General features: G+C 38.6%; 1 protein-coding gene across 1 annotated transcript; it reads left to right on the top strand.

Moving 5' to 3' along the window:
* Positions 1 to 3,216: 3,216 nt before the first annotated feature.
* On the top strand, positions 3,217 to 17,426 carry kras (v-Ki-ras2 Kirsten rat sarcoma viral oncogene homolog). The gene is given in 6 exon segments (XM_020657759.3): positions 3,217 to 3,837; positions 6,093 to 6,210; positions 8,034 to 8,212; positions 9,588 to 9,747; positions 14,900 to 14,968; positions 14,970 to 17,426. Coding segments are annotated over 5 exon segments (567 nt in total). The 5' UTR covers positions 3,217 to 3,837; positions 6,093 to 6,099; the 3' UTR covers positions 15,018 to 17,426.
* Positions 17,427 to 17,857: the final 431 nt, after the last annotated feature.

The following is a 17,857-nucleotide window of genomic DNA, read 5'->3' as shown; positions in this document are numbered from 1 at the left end:
AACAAACAAATGAGTTATATAGAATGAAAGAATACAATTAAATTAAGAGAAAGAGAAGAAGAGTCAAAGGAGAAAGAAGAGAGAAAAATAAAGTGACACATTATGTGCTATGGATTGTCTACTGTTATTTTAGATAGCTAGGCTACTAAAAATGAAATTAAGTTAAAGGTAAGCTACACAATTTACCTTTGAGGAATACGTTGAAAGTCGCAGAAGATACTCATGGGAGTACAATAGACTACTTTTATTTTTGAGTTTAGAGCTTGAGTAGGCCCTTGAGTACTTTCCACTCGTAGACATTTGAAGCTGCACAAGTGTTTTCTTTTTGTTCTATAGCTGAAAATGAACTTCCAAACTCCATGTGATCTGCAGAGTCCCTCTGCACCTTTAAGAAAAAGCTAAAGACCCAGCTCTTTCATGAATACCTACTAACTTAATGATGATGGTCTCCATATTATTGATGATGATGATGGTAATGACGATGGTTTTTCTTTGATAAGGACGACTTATAAGATGGTTTCTATACTGATTAGAGCTCTCAAGAACTGCCCTCAATGTTGTGCTTTGCCTCTGGTCACTTCCTGTCAGCACCTGTGTGTCCAATCAGACTCAAAGCTGATCGTTTGCTCTTACTCACATTGTTCCCTTTTCTCTAGATAAATGTCGCTGCTAAAATATCTATCCAATCATGTATCATAATTACAATATAGAAAAACAATAAACAGAGTAACATCAGATCATACACAGAAGATACCATAAAATATATGTTCTATGTTAAATGAAGAAACTACAAAAGGTTAGGGAGAGTTATAATAAATAGCAAAATTTGATTTTTGGTTACACATTATGAAAGAATGTAATGGGAAACAGTTTTTTTGTGTCTTTTATGAACTCATTACTTTTCATTAAAACTTAAAACACACACACAGGTCCTATACACATGTGCATTGTTGTGGAGAAAAAAAAGAACAATAAGAACAAATTCACTTGACAAAATGTTTCCTGAAAACACAGAAGTTATCAACAAGAGCAGCTTGGTGTATAAATGGAGGCTTACTGCCCTCTTGTGACTGAATTATACTTTTTTTTCCCTGTCTGATGAAATAAATTGTCATCCGCTGTTGTCCTGTCTCTAATGGCCTTTTCTAAGAATTCTGATTTATCCACCATGGCACGAGGGATTTGAAATCAGAAGTTTAAGTGCTTTGAGTCATCGAGTCTGGACCACAGCTGGATTACTGTTTTACTATCTGAACATGAAGTCTCTCATGAGTCACTATTTTAATCTTTATTCTCAAATGATATCATTATACCTTGTTTCCATAGCAGCTTATCGAGAAACCACAAGTTTCCAATGTTTCATGTTTCCATGTAACCATTCCAGTAAGAGTCACTCCGAACTCTGTCGTTTATAATTATAACTCAAATATGTTGTAAGTGTATTAAAGCACCTGTCAATAGAGTATTACTTTTTTGTAAACTTTGGTATATTAATTAATTTTTACACAAATACTAATGTCCTAATGCAGAGATATTCTTCTTAATGTATAGATTTACCACCAACTTGTATGATTTCAAAAGCATTCAAGCTTCAGTCTAAGTGATATGTTTAGGCTAACAATGAAGTGACAATAAAGAATATTAAGATGCAAACTGTACAGGAGTGACATAAATGTAAACTGTTTTAGTGCAGGTGGAAGTGAGAATTAATTATTGGTCGACTACGTCCTGTCTGCCAGTAAAGGCAACACATCCATTAAGACTGTGAAATGAACGCTTTAACATCCTTGTAACTTCTAATTGTACGGAAGAGGATTAGGGCCACTGAAAAAAAAAAATTTGGTTCAGATTTTTTATTTTTTAATTCTGAAATTCTTTTTAATTCTAGTTAATTCTTTTTTTGTCTGTTTTCTATTTTATTTATCTTTATTATATATATATATATATATATATATATATTTATTCTATTTTCTCTCTCTTATTTCATTGTTTTGAAGTGTATGTATGTCTGTGTATTCATTTCTGAAGATGTTGCTGCTTCTTTTCTTGGGGGTAGTTTATTTTTTGATTCATTCAACATCTAATGTTGAAAACATGTTTGTTGAAATGAAATGACCAAATGAAAGAAGCAACTGTTTGAAAAAAATAAAAACAAAGTATAGAGTAATCTCAGAATTCTGACTTTATTCTCAGAATTCTGAGATTAAAGTTAGAATTAAAAAAAACCCATCAGAACCAAATGTTTTTTTTTCAGTGGCCCTAATCCTCTTCCGTAAATTTGTCATGATTTTGCTGCCTGCATGGATATTAACACACACCAGTCCTCCTTTTCTATTCATTTAGCCTATCTGTTGGTTGTTGTTATTTTGCAATTGTAACAACAACTGAATAAAATTATTTGCAATACTTTGCAATTATTTGAGACGAGAGAAAAGAAAGCCAAAAAACGGAATGCACATGTTTTGTTGGTAAATATTTTCAGTCACAAAAATGGCAAAATCAACATTTGATCTCTGCACACAACAACACATGAGCTGAATGCTCATAAACATCTTTGATTAATTAATTGCAGGCCTCTCAGTATTTAATGACGTGGGATCTATTTAATAGACATTAAAGAGAATTGAAATTAAAAAATCCCTGAACTCAGCTGTGGTCTAATTAGGGACTGTTAAACTTGGAGAAGTGCCAGACATTAAGTCAATAGTGACCTCTAGCGTGTCTGCTGCGTAAAGTCAAAATGGTGTTTTTCCTTTTGTGTTAAATCTTTTTGCACTAGAGTGTCATTTTGCTCCTCTTTATTCATCCATGGTTCTTAGTTACTATATGTTATGGCTATAAGATTTCATGGATCGCGTCAGTCCAATACCAATAGCACGTCTTTTAAAAAGAGTCCCACAAACGCACCCATGAACTAAAACAATCACGTTTTTAAAAGTGTATAAAATATGGACTAATGTTTTTCATTTTAAAGTCATGCTGCTGTTTTAGTTTTGCTTCTTTGTTTTTGATGCGAGCCTTGCAAGTGTAATATGCACAACACAGTGCGCAAGAGCTATCCCAGTGAACGCTTTGGAAAACTGACAAGAGATTGCCAAATCATTTCCTTTGCCTGGGAATGACGTCCCTGCAGCAGAGCTCGGTTATATTTAGAGCCTATATAAAGAGGAGTCGCCCCCTAGGCTTTGTTGACTCTACAGCAGGGCAGCAGCAGGAGAGCACTTCAGAGAGGAGACGTCCTTAAACTGAACCATGTGACCGAAAGAGTTACTAGAATGAATGTGATCATTAAAAGTATTAATTAAGAATCCTATCTGATAAAAAACAAAAACAATATTATAATCTATAACATTTCACATACAGCTTTTAGATTAGGCTACTTGCAGAGGAAGGGAGGAAGGCTTCATGTATTTGTGAGAATAAATTAAGCATTCAAAATATTTTTTATGAAGACAAAACAAAGCATATTAATGCTCAAATTGCAACAAAAAAAAAAGAGGTCTAAAAAAACAATTCCCCAAACCGGTTAAAATCCCCTGCTATGCTTTGTGGGTAAAAGTGCGTCCCGGTGGTATCCGCCCATATCCGAGTACAGGAGGCCAAACCTGAGCAGCTAAGGCCGAACAACGCCGGATCAAATGGAAAGTTCAATCGATTAAATTGCCCACTTTTTTCCCCCTTGCATGTTCCCCTGCTTTGCTTCCGAGACGAGGTAAGACCGACTCTACATGCTGAAGACGTTTTGGAGTGAAATAGGAAATGCAGAGATCGAGTGAAAGCAGAGGATTATCAGCTTGACTTCTTTCGGACGCGGAACTCCAAACACATCGCTAAAAGGTAAAACAAATGTATGTGTGTTCCGCTCTGTGTGGGGGGGTATGCTATATTGTGCTGCTAATTTCTCAGATATGTTATTGTGTCTCACCACTGAGCAGTGTTAATATATATTTGAAGTATTTGTTTCGGTGTAAGTGGAAGCTACGCCCAGTTTGTGAAGCTAAAGTCTGGCCCTGCAGTGCAGACCTCCAAGCCCTGCACCATCCCCCCCTTTTTCTTTTTTGAATGAATGCTACAAATTCCTTGTGAAAACACAGTGCAGACGATGTTACATTCATGAGATATCGTTGTAAATATCATTATGTTAACTAGCTTTGAGCGACCTCCCGTCCTAGCCTGTCAGCTAACAGCTAGCCCCGGTTATTTAAACATAGTGCTCCAGAGGGGCACGAAACCCAACCTGGCAACCCTGCGAGCACACAGGTGTGTGTGTGTGTGTGTGTGTGTGTGTGTGTGTGTGTGTGTGTGTGTGTGTGTGTGTGTGTGTGTGTGTGTGTGTGTGTGTGTGTGTGTGTGTGTGTGTGTGTGTGTGTGTGTGTGTGTGTGTGTGTGTGTGTGTGTGTGTGTGTGTGTGTGTGTGATTTACCAACTTGTCTAAAATAAACATGGCCGCCCAGTAGTCTTCATGGTGGTGTTGTTGGTTTTAATGGTTGTCAACAGTTTCCAGTCATAACTTCACCACAGTGTCACTAAACTGTCATGTTGTGTAATTCTGATACAAACGACTGTGTGTGGAAACAAGCTGACTTATTGTTCCACCTTTTATAATCTCTGTTTCTCTATTTCACATGGTTTGTAATCCAGACTTTCACTACCCAGTGAGAGAACGTGATAGTATTCAGTTCATGAGGCATGAGAAGCATGTGGTGGACCAACTTTCAGAAGCCGGCTGTGATTGTTATCAGCACTCTTTATCTGCATACTGATAATATTTAGTTTCACTATTGGACAGAACAGCCTCTCTGTAATGTGTGTAAATCACACACTGCTGGGTGGAAGACAAGAGAATTACTTTATTGATCCCAAACTGGGAAATTGTGTTGTTACAGCAGCAGGTTATCCAAACACACAATGAGTAAAAAACACAATATTAGTAAATCTAAACACAATATAATATTAAATACAAAGTAAATAAGCACTAAAAATATCAAATCTAGAATGAGAATATATACAACCAGGATTTAACTAAACATTACTCGTCTTGAATATGAAAGATTAAATGTAAATGTGCAGAAACAGAGTTGTAAATGGACAGTATTGACATAGGGAACATATAACATGATCATTTCAGGTGTTGAGAACTCTTAACAAGCGTAGTAAAAGTAAACCTTTGTTAGCCAAACACCTATCAAACCACATTCTAGTTTTTTTGTTTGACTAGAAAAGGCTTATGTTATTGAGTGGAGCTCCACCCTGACTGCAGGCTGTGCAGAGCTGTGAGCAGTTTGTACTGTAACTTGTGAAAAGGCCAGCTGCCTCTATTGATGGGTGTCATTCCACAAAGCAGGCAGGCAGACAGACGGGACAGAGCCTCCCAGTCGCCTGTCAATTCTGCAGCCTTAATGTAATGTCATAGATTTCTGCCTGGGGATAGTTTCTGTTGTTGTGTGTGTGGCTGCTACCCAGAGAACAGCCCAGCATGTGCTGCTGCATTTAGACTTTTGATTACAGAGAATTATATGACCATCTTTATCTCTCGAACCTCATCCAGCCCCCTGAATATTGTCATCATACAACTCCTCTTAAGGATAAATACTTTTTAATTTATGAAGCCTATTAGTTTGGTGTCCGCCAATTTAAATCAAATAGTTTCATTAATCAACATTTATCAGGGCTGCTTTATCAGAATTTCAGAATCTAATCTCCTGAGTTTTGCAGCAGTTTTTCCCTTTCTTGCAGATGAATCATCATATTGTGTGTTGATTAAAGTTTTTTTTTCTGCTTCTTATCCTAAATTGGGCATTATCCCAGTGAGAAGTAAAAAAAAAAAAAAAAAGCAGGATGGTATGAATTTTCCAATGGTGTTATTTAAAGATGAGTTGAGGGGCTATTTCTGACATAAAGTAGCATTTTCCCAGTCTCTCAATCTTGAGGACGACACATCTGTCCCAGAAAAGTTAGAAATGAAGAGCAGTAGGTACAGATAGTTAGTATTTGAGAACTCTTACTTCTAAACCTCTCCTTCTAAGGCTCCGATGTTTCTGAGCCGTCTGTGGAAATGTCTGAGTTATAATGTGCTCTCTTTGGTCCTGCAGGTGAATCATGACAGAATATAAGCTGGTAGTGGTGGGAGCTGGTGGTGTTGGCAAGAGCGCTCTTACTATTCAACTCATCCAGAATCACTTTGTGGATGAATATGACCCTACCATCGAGGTAAGAAAAACAACTTTTTGCATGTTTGTATCTATGTGTCTGTCTAGTCCATGACTGTTTTTCCATGTTTTTTTTTGTGTATGTATTTTGGTACAATGCTAAACTTCTCTTTAAAAAAGGAGTTGCAGCAGGTTCGTCTGGTTTAAGTCTTAAAAAGAAACCGAACAGGTTTTTAATAAGTCTCCGTGTGTGTGTGTCTGCTGCTGGCCTGCTTCTCAGGGGGACAAACCATGCAGAGTGAACACAGCCTCACTATTTCATTCAGTTTCATTTATTTTTTATTTCGAACATGTTTTCAAAATAAAATACAAATATACATTACAAACAAAGCGTACTTTCTGTAGTGATTATTTTTCCTTAACCAGTCCATGTTTGAAAAGGGTGTAGGATGAAGTTTAATAACTTATCCAGTCCTACCCCTTTTATCTTTTTAGCTTAATAAATTAATCCCAGACTAAGCTTTAAAAAATAAAGTCGAATAATACAGATAACGAAGTCACAAAAGCAACAGATATAATGTATTACACACATTGAATTGGTAGACGGTACAGACCTTACAACTGATATTGATTCTATTTTTCCCATTGACTGTTCAGTTTTATATTTGTTTGTCAAAGCAGTTAGTGTTGTGCTGTGGCAGGTTCAGGATTTTAAATCCAGGGGACACATCTTAAACATCTCACTGGATAAGATATTTATTATTTATTATGTTGCATCATCAAACTTAATGGGACCATCAGTGAGAGGAAAGCTTGAGTGCTTCAATGGAAATTGGGACTTCATCATCATCACCACCATTATTATTATTTTAGAAAAAAATGTTCTTACCAACTTTAAACCACAGCAGTAGGTCAAAATGTGCAAATGTTGCAGTGACAGTAGGAAACCTCCCTCAGGGGTCCCCATCTGACAGCACCCCCTCCCGTTACCCTGCTGAGTGTGGCATTGCATTTTTGCTTTGAAAATACAACTTTTGTCAAAGAAAGTCACCGAAAGAAATGAAGAATTATGCATCTGAGAGTGAAGAGAAAGACGAGTAAATGCTGGGAAACTGGCAGACAAAATGGTGATGAATGCTGGGTGGAGGGGCCCCCCATGGATTTATGCCCCAACAGACTCTAGAATCGCCACTGGTTATGCGACATTACTTTTCCCTTAATTCATTGTTTATTTATTTTCAGAATCAGAGTTTGTGGCCAAGTACATTTACACATACAAGGAATCTGACTTGGTGTATTGGTGCTAAACAATTAACAAGGAAATAAAGCAGAACTAGCAACAACTTAAATAATACAGAATAAGAAGATATTACAATATATATAATTGTAAAGCATGTTTTGCTTTAATGTTACAAAAAAAAAAGCTTTTTCTTACAATTCAATCAAAATGAGTTTCTAACTCTCCATTGATACTTGAAAAGTGAAATGTAAGAAAGTCAGGCATAGTCTTAAGATTAGTTTTTCATTTTAATATTATGGCTATTTAAGGTACATTTTTAAAAATAAGACTCATAGATGGTTCTATTTTAATCTAAATGTTGTGTTTTGTAAATTGTACTTTGTCTCTCTTTGTGTTTCCGTCTGTAACTTTGTGTTTTTGCTGCTGCCTGTCTCGACCAGATCTCCCTTGAAAAAGAGGTTTTTAATCTCAATGGGACCAACCTGGTTGAATAAAATAAGAATTATAAAGTTGAAACAAATGTATAATTTTAAAATAATCCACTAAATCCAGCTCTCATTATTTTTGATTAAACTGGGATTTGTTCACTCAGCGCTCTTAAAACAAGTTTTGACAGGCTCCTCCCCCTCCTCCTCCTCTTCCAGGACTCGTACAGAAAGCAGGTCGTGATTGACGGTGAGACGTGTCTGCTGGACATCCTGGACACTGCAGGTCAGGAGGAGTACAGCGCCATGAGGGATCAGTACATGAGGACAGGCGAGGGCTTCCTCTGTGTCTTTGCCATCAACAACACCAAGTCCTTCGAGGACATCCACCATTATAGGTGAGCTGAGACACTGAGGGTTCAAGGTGCTGACAATCAAGTGTCGGTGACCCCGGTTTGATTCTGGCCGCTTGCTGCTCGTCGTTTTTCCTTCTTGAACTTCCTGTCGGCTTTCTACAGTCTTTAATTATGGCATGAAACACACAATGAATGACATGAAGTAAAATATATTTTAGTATTGTAGGTTTGTAAGTCACACTCCTCAGCACTTCACTGATATGTACCATGCGTTTTATGACATTTTGACATGCTGGATTTTGAAAATATATCAAGCTAATGTAGCGCTAAGTTGCATTTAAATATAATTTCTCAACGACAAACCCTCAGCTGTTCTAAAATCATTGTAAACCATAGCAGACTTCATCAAAGGTGTGTGTGTGTGTGGTGAGTGCAGCCTGGAGCCTCTTGCCTGCAGGTCCGTGAAGCCCCGCCCCCTGGAGCTTCTGATAATCAAAATAAAAGCTTGCGTCTGATTTTGTTGGCTAAAATATCTTCTATTGTCATCAACTAAAATGATGTACAGTTTTAGTCAGTGACTAATTGACTAAATGAAATCAATAACAAATGACTAATATGTGACTCAATATAAAAGGACATGTTCGTCAGGAGACTATGACTAAATTAGAAAATGGTGTGAAGATTAACACGGGCTAAGTTGCATTTAAATTTTCTTGCAATGGCAAATCATTTTTTTTTTCAAAATTCTCTTATGGATGATTGTTAGTTTACATTTCTCTTGTTGAGATCAGACTCGGCTTATGTTAATATATTCCTCATAAAGTACTTTAGTGTAGTAAAATACACAAACTTAAATATCAACCTACAGAAAAAAGCTGTTATGTAAGTGTCTGTAATGAACACAACCTTATTTCTTATTATTTAAAGTCTTTAAATGTGATGTTTCACACTTAAATATAAATCAAGTCTATCCTCTGAAAATAACTCTGTGAGTCATGACTGTCTACAATGGGTGTAACACCTGAGTCCCACTGTCTGTGATGTTTTCAGAGTCCTATCTTCACTTTGTTTACATCGCCGGGACGGCCGGCTGACTCCTCCCCTCGTGTATAAAAGTTGTTTAATTGAGGGACTAGAGAAAAGAAGAATAACATACTGTACTCACTGCTTAACTGTGTTTCTAGATCACGCTCATTTCAGGTCAATTTACATGCAGTGTGAAGATCGCTAGCATTAGCATGCTAACACAACAATGCAGCGCTAGTTGTTTTGGTTTCATGCTGGTGCTCAAGGGCGACATCTGCTGGATCAAAAAATCACATATAAAGAGTTTAATGTGATGATAAATGTTTTTTATCTGTTGAAATCCATTACATTATAATCATAGATTGATGAAATCTGTGTTGTCTGTGTCCAGAGAACAAATAAAGCGGGTGAAGGACTCCGAAGATGTCCCCATGGTGTTGGTGGGGAACAAGTGTGACCTCCCGTCCCGGACAGTGGACACCAAGCAGGCTCAGGACTTAGCACGCAGCTACGGCATTCCCTTTATTGAGACCTCGGCCAAAACCAGACAGGTGAGCGTCCTTACAGGAGACGACCACGCCCACTACGCTCATACATCAACATGTCAGTCTGCTGCTATCCTGCAGGCTGGAGTATTCCCCTGCAGGTCCGGGCGCATGTTTGGATGGTGAGAGGCTGCATGTGGTCTCGGGTCTCGGCTTGAGGGGGACACAGCAAATCTCACTTTTAAAGTCAAATGTTACTGTTTCATAGGAATGTTGACGCTCACAAAGGCTTTCTTTCCTTGGCACTAGAAGGGGAAACCCTTGAGTTGTGTGCTGCTGCTGTTGATTTGTTTCACATTCAGTGGCTTGAATGTTTTAATCATGTTGCTGGGAAACGTCTCGGGCGATGCGCTGCCCATCATTAAAGGTGCACTGTGGAGGTTTGGTAGAGAAGTGTTCAGATTCTGTGGTGTATGTTCATAACTCTACACACAAACTGTCCTCAGAGGAACATTTGGTCCCTGGAACACAGCTTGAAGATAAAATGCTTAACGAGAAGTTATAGAAGGGGTCCACATCACTCAGTGGCAAGCAGAGTTCCAGGGATCCATTTTTTTACTCTGCGTAAAGTTTGTGTATTCAGTTCAGAAAATAAAGCACAGAATTGTTTCACTTCTCCAACTTAAAAATGTCACTACATAGTGCACCTTTAAATCTTCTTGGGTTAATTCCATTTTTTTAATTTATTGGCTATAATGGAATCAATGCATGCTACTCTCTGTCGTGGGTTTATGACATTATTTGCTCATTGGGGCCACTCTCACAGGATCCTGCACTATAAATCAGTAAATGTGTGTCATGGAGTTCTGCATGAAAAGGACAATCAGTCAGTAATCACTCAGCAGGGGGCGACTTGTTACCATGACTGGGTGCTGGAAGATCTGCGGTGGTGTTCGTGGCATTATAATGGTGTGTGTGTGTGTGTGTTGTGAGCATGGCCTTAGGTGTCTTGACTGGCTGACAAAGTGATCTGTAAACACGTCTTTCCTGGTCTCTTTGACCCGGGGTGAATCACGGCTCTTTCTGGTGCAGGGGGGGGGGGAAGTAATGACACAATGATTGATTTCTTACAGCTCTGTTCACATATTCTGACCTTCTGAGTTTAATTCACACTCCACACTGTGCTGATGATGCTGGGGGGAGCAGCTGTCTCCTGCACCCCCACACTTTACAGATTTGTGCAAATCTCAGCAATTTCCTCTAAAATGACCCCTGGAATCTGTCACGTACAGTGAAATGCTTAATTAGAATTTGCTCTTAATACCTACACTTCTTTACAGGGTCCCTCCTTGAAAAGTTTTAAAAAGTCTCAAATTAGATTTTTTAAATTGAAGGTTCTTTAAATGTTTTACTTTAACTTGTGAGAGGTTTTACATTTTAGACTTTCGACATGTCTGTTTACATTATAAAAAAAACCATACCGTCCATTGAGCGTTCATTTTTTAAATATTATTTTTTTGGGTTCTCTGGTTAAGGTGTCAATTCAATTTGTTGATTCTAATCAAATCGTTGCGACTCGCACTCACCTCAGCATGGAATCAATACAAGCATGAGTATAAACAGCCTACCTGTCCGACCCAAAGACTGCCAAGGAAAACATTATAGAGTACTTTTATTTTGAAATGTTTCTTTGCAAAATAAACTGAAACTAAATCCGCTTATTGTGGGGAAATCATGTCAGTCACGTTTGATACTTTCGAATCTAGGGGCACCACCAGAAAGCCTAGCACCCCATGAGTGGAGGCTACAGCCCTCATCACAGCAACCGTGCGTTTGATTCTCTTAAACTGTCTTATCTAATTAAGTCCAAAAAGCCTAAAACATAACTTCTAGACGGACTTTCTAATTCAGGTGTTGAAGAATAGAATCGTCCCTTAAGAGAAGTCTTCAACATTAAACTGAACAGTTTAAGATGAAGATTTAAAAAATGACTTACTCAATCTTGATAGACTGTGAGCTTTCTGAAGGAAGTAGCCACTCTTTTAAAAAAATATCAGTTATAATTTTTTTTCTCCCTTTTACATGATTACAGAATCAATTAAAGAAGTGTTGGATACCAACATCATACAAAATACTTGTATGTCACGCCTGCGTTCCTTGAGTTTTGTTCTGATGTGTAGAAATTAACATCTTTCTTCATTTCTGTCTAAAATTTGATTTAAAAAAAGTTCTTTATAAGAGAATCAATAGTTAAGGCTGAACTGGGCTCAGACTGTTCTTTAGTTGCAGCCTTCTGTAAACTGGAAAGACTTATTTTTTTGAAGTAAATCCAATATTTAATCTTCAAAAGTGAAAAAAGTTTTTCTGTTATGCGTAAAGAGTCGATATTTTTGCACATTTGATGATTGTTTGGAAAACACAGGAAACTTTTTTTTTTGAAGATTTTTTGTTTTACATTTTAGTCTCCGCCTCTTAAACCTCTCACTAGTAGAACTTTATCTTACTTCAGCCATTTTTCTTTTCCCTGCCAAAGGAAGCAAAATGCGTTCAAACTTAGTCCTTTAAAATGTTTTTTTTTTGGGTGGATGGATATCTGGTGTGGTTATCACTTCATTTAGAAGATTAAGTCGCTCCTTTGTGTATCTGTAACCTGTAACACATCCAGTTTGTCCTCCTGTATTTCCATGACATTGAGGGAAGTTGTGTCTCACACTGCAGAGAGTGGAAGATGCCTTTTACACTTTGGTACGGGAGATCAGGCTGTACCGGGTCAATAAGCTCTGCAAGGAAGAAAAGACGCCGCGCTGTGTCAAGCTTAAAAAGTGTGTTGTGATGTGAAAGGGGTAAGTGTATGCAGCCGTGCGCCTGCTCTGCCAGCTCTGTGTGTGTGTGTGTCTGTGTCTGTGTCTGTGTGTGTGTCTGTGTCTGTGTCTGTGTCTGTGTGTGTCTGTGTGTGTGTCTGTGTGTCTGTGTGTGTGTGTGTGTGTGTGCGTCTGTGTGTGCGTGTCTGTGTGTGCGTGTGTGCGTGTCTGTGTGTGTCTGTGTGTGTGTGTCTGTCTGTCTGTCTGTGTGTGTGTCTGTCTGTCTGTGTGTGTGTGTGTGTGTCTGTGTGTCTGTGTGTCTGTGTGTCTGTGTGTCTGTGTGTGTGTGTGTGTGTGTGTGTGTGTCTGTGTCTGTGTGTCTGTCTGTCTGTGTGTCTGTGCGTGTGTGTCTGTGTGTGTGCGTATCTGTGTGTGTGCGCGTATCTGTGTGTGTGTGTGTGTGTGTGGGGCAGTGTGGACGAGGACACACGAGGAGAGCTGGTGCTTAATGGGGAAACACCCAGCCTAACCTGCTGGTTTCTGTCAGGGCTGTGGTGAGGCTCTAACAGGAGGCTGATGATGATTTCTTCTCTTTTCATCCACTCTGTATCGTGGCTGATTTATTTGATTTGTTTTTATTATCAGAGGCTGTTTTGTTTTCACACTGGGTTTATTTACTTGAGTTTGAAAGCAAACTCTTCCCTCTGGCTATCCCCACATAGTCTGCTTTCACACTTTCTACTGTTCTAGTCTGTGAAGTATCAAGTTTGAGACCCCCCCCCCTTCTCCCTCAAGCGGGCAGAGGGTTAACAATACAACCAAAAAATGGAATTTAAAGATTTTAATTCTCCTCATACACCACAGAAATATTTTACCTGCCGCCCCCCCCCCCCCCCCCCCCCCTGTTAGTAAATTACTAAAAGATGCTACCGGATGATAATAATATAATAAAATAAAAGAAGGGCTGAGTTCTGACAGTTAATCAAAATCAATTATCTGTTTGAGAAGATCAAATTTTCAGTCAAATCTGGTCCCGACCCAGACTACAGTACCAGTGTGAAAACATCTGAAGTCGGCTAAAATCAACATGGAGAAAATGGTGGGGGAGGGGGGCAGGTAAGGGGGGGGGGGGCAGGGGGGGTTCTGGGCTGGTGTGCCAGCATGTTTGATCAAAAGAAGATTGTGGTGACTCTGGGACCAAATCATGGACTTCAATGTTTCTAATGAGGAAGTGGTCGAAGGAATTGGCAAATTGTGTGTTTGTTGGTGAGAACGTTTTTTTTTCTTTCCCTGCAGTCACACATCTCTGATTTTTCCTTTCCCGCTCTTTTTGTCACAAACCTGACGTGACCTCAGGCTCTTCACTCTGCAGCTCCTACAGATTCACTGTCAAGTATTTGGCACTGTACCTGTTTTTTGTACTCGGATTACTTGCCTTATGAGGCTTCAACAGACAGTAGCTGCATTCACATGGAGCCTAAAATGAGTTCAGCAAGAACACAAATGATTTGAAAAACATCTTTCAAGATAACTTCAGCCGAAAGTAAAAAAAAAAAAAAAAAAAACCTTTTAATAAACTTCAATTTTAATTTCTCCAGGCTTTCGGAAAATCACCCACTTGGCTTTGTGACTAAAGTCAAAGCTGTTCACCAGAGGAAGATGTGTCACTCTGCTTTTTATTTGTTGCTCAGAAGAGTCTTCTTCCACTTTGTGCATTTTTCCCAGGAGGAGCCTCTTCAAACCGTTTGTTAATTAGTTTAAAGAGATTGAACAGAAGGCAAACCTTCTGTTGTATATCTCTGCTGGTAGAATATTTAAAAAAAACTGTTAAAAAAAAACCAAACATGCAGCAGTAAACTACAATCACTGCCAAGTGCTGAATGCAGGTCCATCTTTTATTTCACGGTTCACTTGTGTGGATGTCCTGCAAATAGTTACAAAGGATTAGTAAGTGGCTCATATATCTGTAGCTACTGTCTGTTTGTGTCAGAGGGAGAAGTGCTGAATGTTCTGTTTAAACTGTGTACTCTTGATTTGTGTCATGTGATGTACATTAACTTTGTCAAACGTGATGGAAACTGGACTATGACTCAGTGGAAAGATCATTTTTGGAGTCAGGATTTTTCTTCAAACAAAATTTATTAAAAAGAAAAAAAAATAGAATTTAGTTTCTTTGATATTAGAAAACTTTGAAACTATATATCCATTTTAAATTAAAGATTGTGTGTGTATATATATATATATATATATATATACATACATACATACATACTTTGGAATAAAAGAAAATCACTGCAGACTTCAAAAACCATTCTTCCAGTGCTGTCGGGCTGTGTGTCTGTTTTTTATGATTTCTGGTGTTTCTAATAACAAACCTGTAAGCATAATAATGTGCTCTTTGTGTTTTTATTTTTCAGGGCGTTGACGATGCCTTTTACACATTAGTGAGAGAAATCCGGAAGCATAAGGAGAAGATGAGCAAGGAGGGGCAAAAAGAAGAAAAAGAAGTCCAAGACAAAGTGCACACTCATGTGAATAACAGCCCCCCCCCTTCAAGACAGACTAAAACAAACTATGTTGAACAGTTACAGTAATACATTTTGTACATTACACTAAATTATTAGCCTCTTCTCAGTACCCACCATATTGAATACTAAAACCTGACCCCCCCCCCCCCCCCCCACTTCTTTTCTGCCTTTATGTCGTTTGCTATGAGGACACCAATAAGCTTTTATTTTCAGTTCAGTGCCAGTTGCCCACACGTGTTGGTCCTACAGCCCATGATGATGTTTGATTGGGTAATTTTTTATATATAACCACAGAGCTGTGAAAGAATCGCATCACAGCTCCTGTTTCACTTATAATTCATTCACAATTTGAATTGTTTAGTTATCGTTTTTTTTTCCTTTGCTTAAAAAAGTCATGACCTGCTAAAGTTCTGTCGTGCTCTTTTAAAGTCTGGGATGCCAAAGAATGAATTTTTTGCTCCCAATTTCCAAATCTTAAAAAAGAGGACCAACACCCAGCCAGATGAGATCCAACATGTCACAGCCACTGTGTAACGTCCCCCGTCTCTAGGTCTTCACTTAGTTTATGTCACTGATATAAGTATGCATGCAAACTTCTACTCTTCTTCTCCCCAAGTGTTACCACCTTAATTAGCCCCCCCCCCCCCCCCCCCCCAAAAAAAAAACAACATTAATTTGTTGATGCTTTGTGCTATGTGGGGGGGATTTCTTGCCTACATGAGACGTTTTGTGTTGTCTTCTTTTCTGCATGCATTGTGTTCTGACATGACATGGGGGGGGGGGTTTGCATCAACTGCCTCTGGTGGAGTCGGAAACGAGGAACTCTGACCCGACTCCATATCATACATTCATTCAGTCGTCAAGTTCATAGGAAGGATTCAGGACTTTGCTTTAAGTGAGAAACGAAAATTTGCCACTTCAATTTAAAAACCGAATCAGAAAAAAACCAGATGATCACTTTTTAGGGACTAGCAGCAAAACTGGTCACTTTTAATGTAGCAGGGATTCATGCCAAGTCGCAACTGATGTCCAACAGCTTTCTTTTTTCTTTTTTGACCTCACAGGTCCTCGTTGTTCTGTAAGGCACAACCACAGGATGCTTTTTCTTTCATCCTGATAAAAAACGTTTTATTGCCTTTTTATGACAAAAAAAAGAAGTCTTGTCATCCTCCTGATCGAGGTGATCAAATTGAAACTTTAAGAAGCCTTTTTATCAGCTTATTCATGTTCAGCAGGTTTAGAATTTGTGATTTTTCCAGTAGCTATAGCCACACACACACACACACACATACATGTCATGCCTTGTCCAGTTTTCTAAGCTGTCGACTGTTTTCTCATGACGGGGTCGGACAGCAGAGAGCGTCTTCAAAGCGCTCTCAGGAGGTCTTCCTCTCGGTGTCACAGAGGTCGTTCCAAATGGATTTTCACATTCTTCCCTTTGCTTCTGAAAGAGTTTTTTTTTTATTTTTTAGATTAGTTTCCTAAAGTGTTGAAATAGTTTGGAGGGGCTGCCTTTTCAACAGAGATGATTGTCCAGCAGAAATTAGTCATTTTGCTCTCTCAAAGCTTGTTTATTGAGGTGATGATGTAACTGGAACTGATGTGTGGAAATGAGGCAATAATTGCCGCAAAATTGTTTTTTTAGAGAAAAAAGGTCTGAATACTAAAAAAAATAAAAAAATTAGCTTCCTCCTCTCTAGGTTAAACAATACTTCACCTTTTTCCATCTTATTTACAAGCTGCTCTCCTCGGATTTTGATTGGCCCTCTTATGTTTGCAGTAGGTGCTACTTTCTAGGTAGACTGACGACGACGTGTGCTTCGTCCTGTGCGCTCAAACAATTCACACAAACGCTGTCTTAAGGGAGCGATGTGGTCCACACGCAAAAATCCACTTATTATTCATCATGCTTTTCAGGATTAATGAATTTGACCCAGTTTATTATTATTACCTCTTTTTTTTTCATGAAGTCAATAATAACAGATCATTATGGAACCCCTCTTTGTGAACAATACTGTCTCAAAGTAGTCTAACTGAAATGTTCCTCTTCCTTTATTGCGTGCCAACAGCTGATTTTCTGAAATGTATCATTTATACCTGGATCATATTTTAACAACCTTTGTATAGTTGTGATACTGAAAGGTGCATATTTTGTAAATTTGTGCTTCATTTCGTCGGTGTGTCTAAATGAATGTTGCTTTAATGGAGGTCCACTCCGCTCTGTGTATGTGACTAGAGAGTGTGTGTGTGTCTGGGTCCAGGTCTATAGGGAAGTGAATGAATGACCACTTCACAGCACAACCTGTTGTGGGCAGTGTCGAGTGGTGATCTGATCTCAAAACGAGTCTATTTTTTGCCATGAATCTCACCACTCCTATTTAATGTGTAATAAAGAACAAAGAAAAGAGGAACTTCACTTTGTCTCCCGTTCTTTCAATGTCTTCTTGTTTCCCGTTTCTGAAAACAAAAAGATCTGAAATGTCTTTTTGCACGTCGCTGTTCGCTCCATCAGAGGAAACCATGACACTAATGAACAGCATCATGCATATGTTAGGAAAAACATGTCGACATATCATATCTCAGGTCAAACCATTGTTGTCCAGCAGGTGGCACTGTTCACTTTCTCTGGCAGGTCTGAATCTCTGCAGAATCTATGAAGGGGGCTGTTCTCTGAGTGAGTGAACCTTGATTTATGTTTAACAAGTAACACCAAAAAAACATTTAAAGAGTGTTATATTAGAGAAGATTAAAAAGAGTTCAGTAAGCAGACAAGCTCCTGCTTTAGGTGTAGCAGCAGACACTGAAGACAAAAGATTTTACTTCAATTTAGTCAAGCTGAAATCTTTG

Source organism: Labrus bergylta, chromosome 7 (genome assembly GCF_963930695.1).
Source record: "Labrus bergylta chromosome 7, fLabBer1.1, whole genome shotgun sequence".
Classification (NCBI taxonomy): domain Eukaryota; kingdom Metazoa; phylum Chordata; class Actinopteri; order Labriformes; family Labridae; genus Labrus; species Labrus bergylta.
Note: the sequence above shows the minus strand (reverse complement) of the source record. Positions and strands in the feature narration are given on the sequence as shown.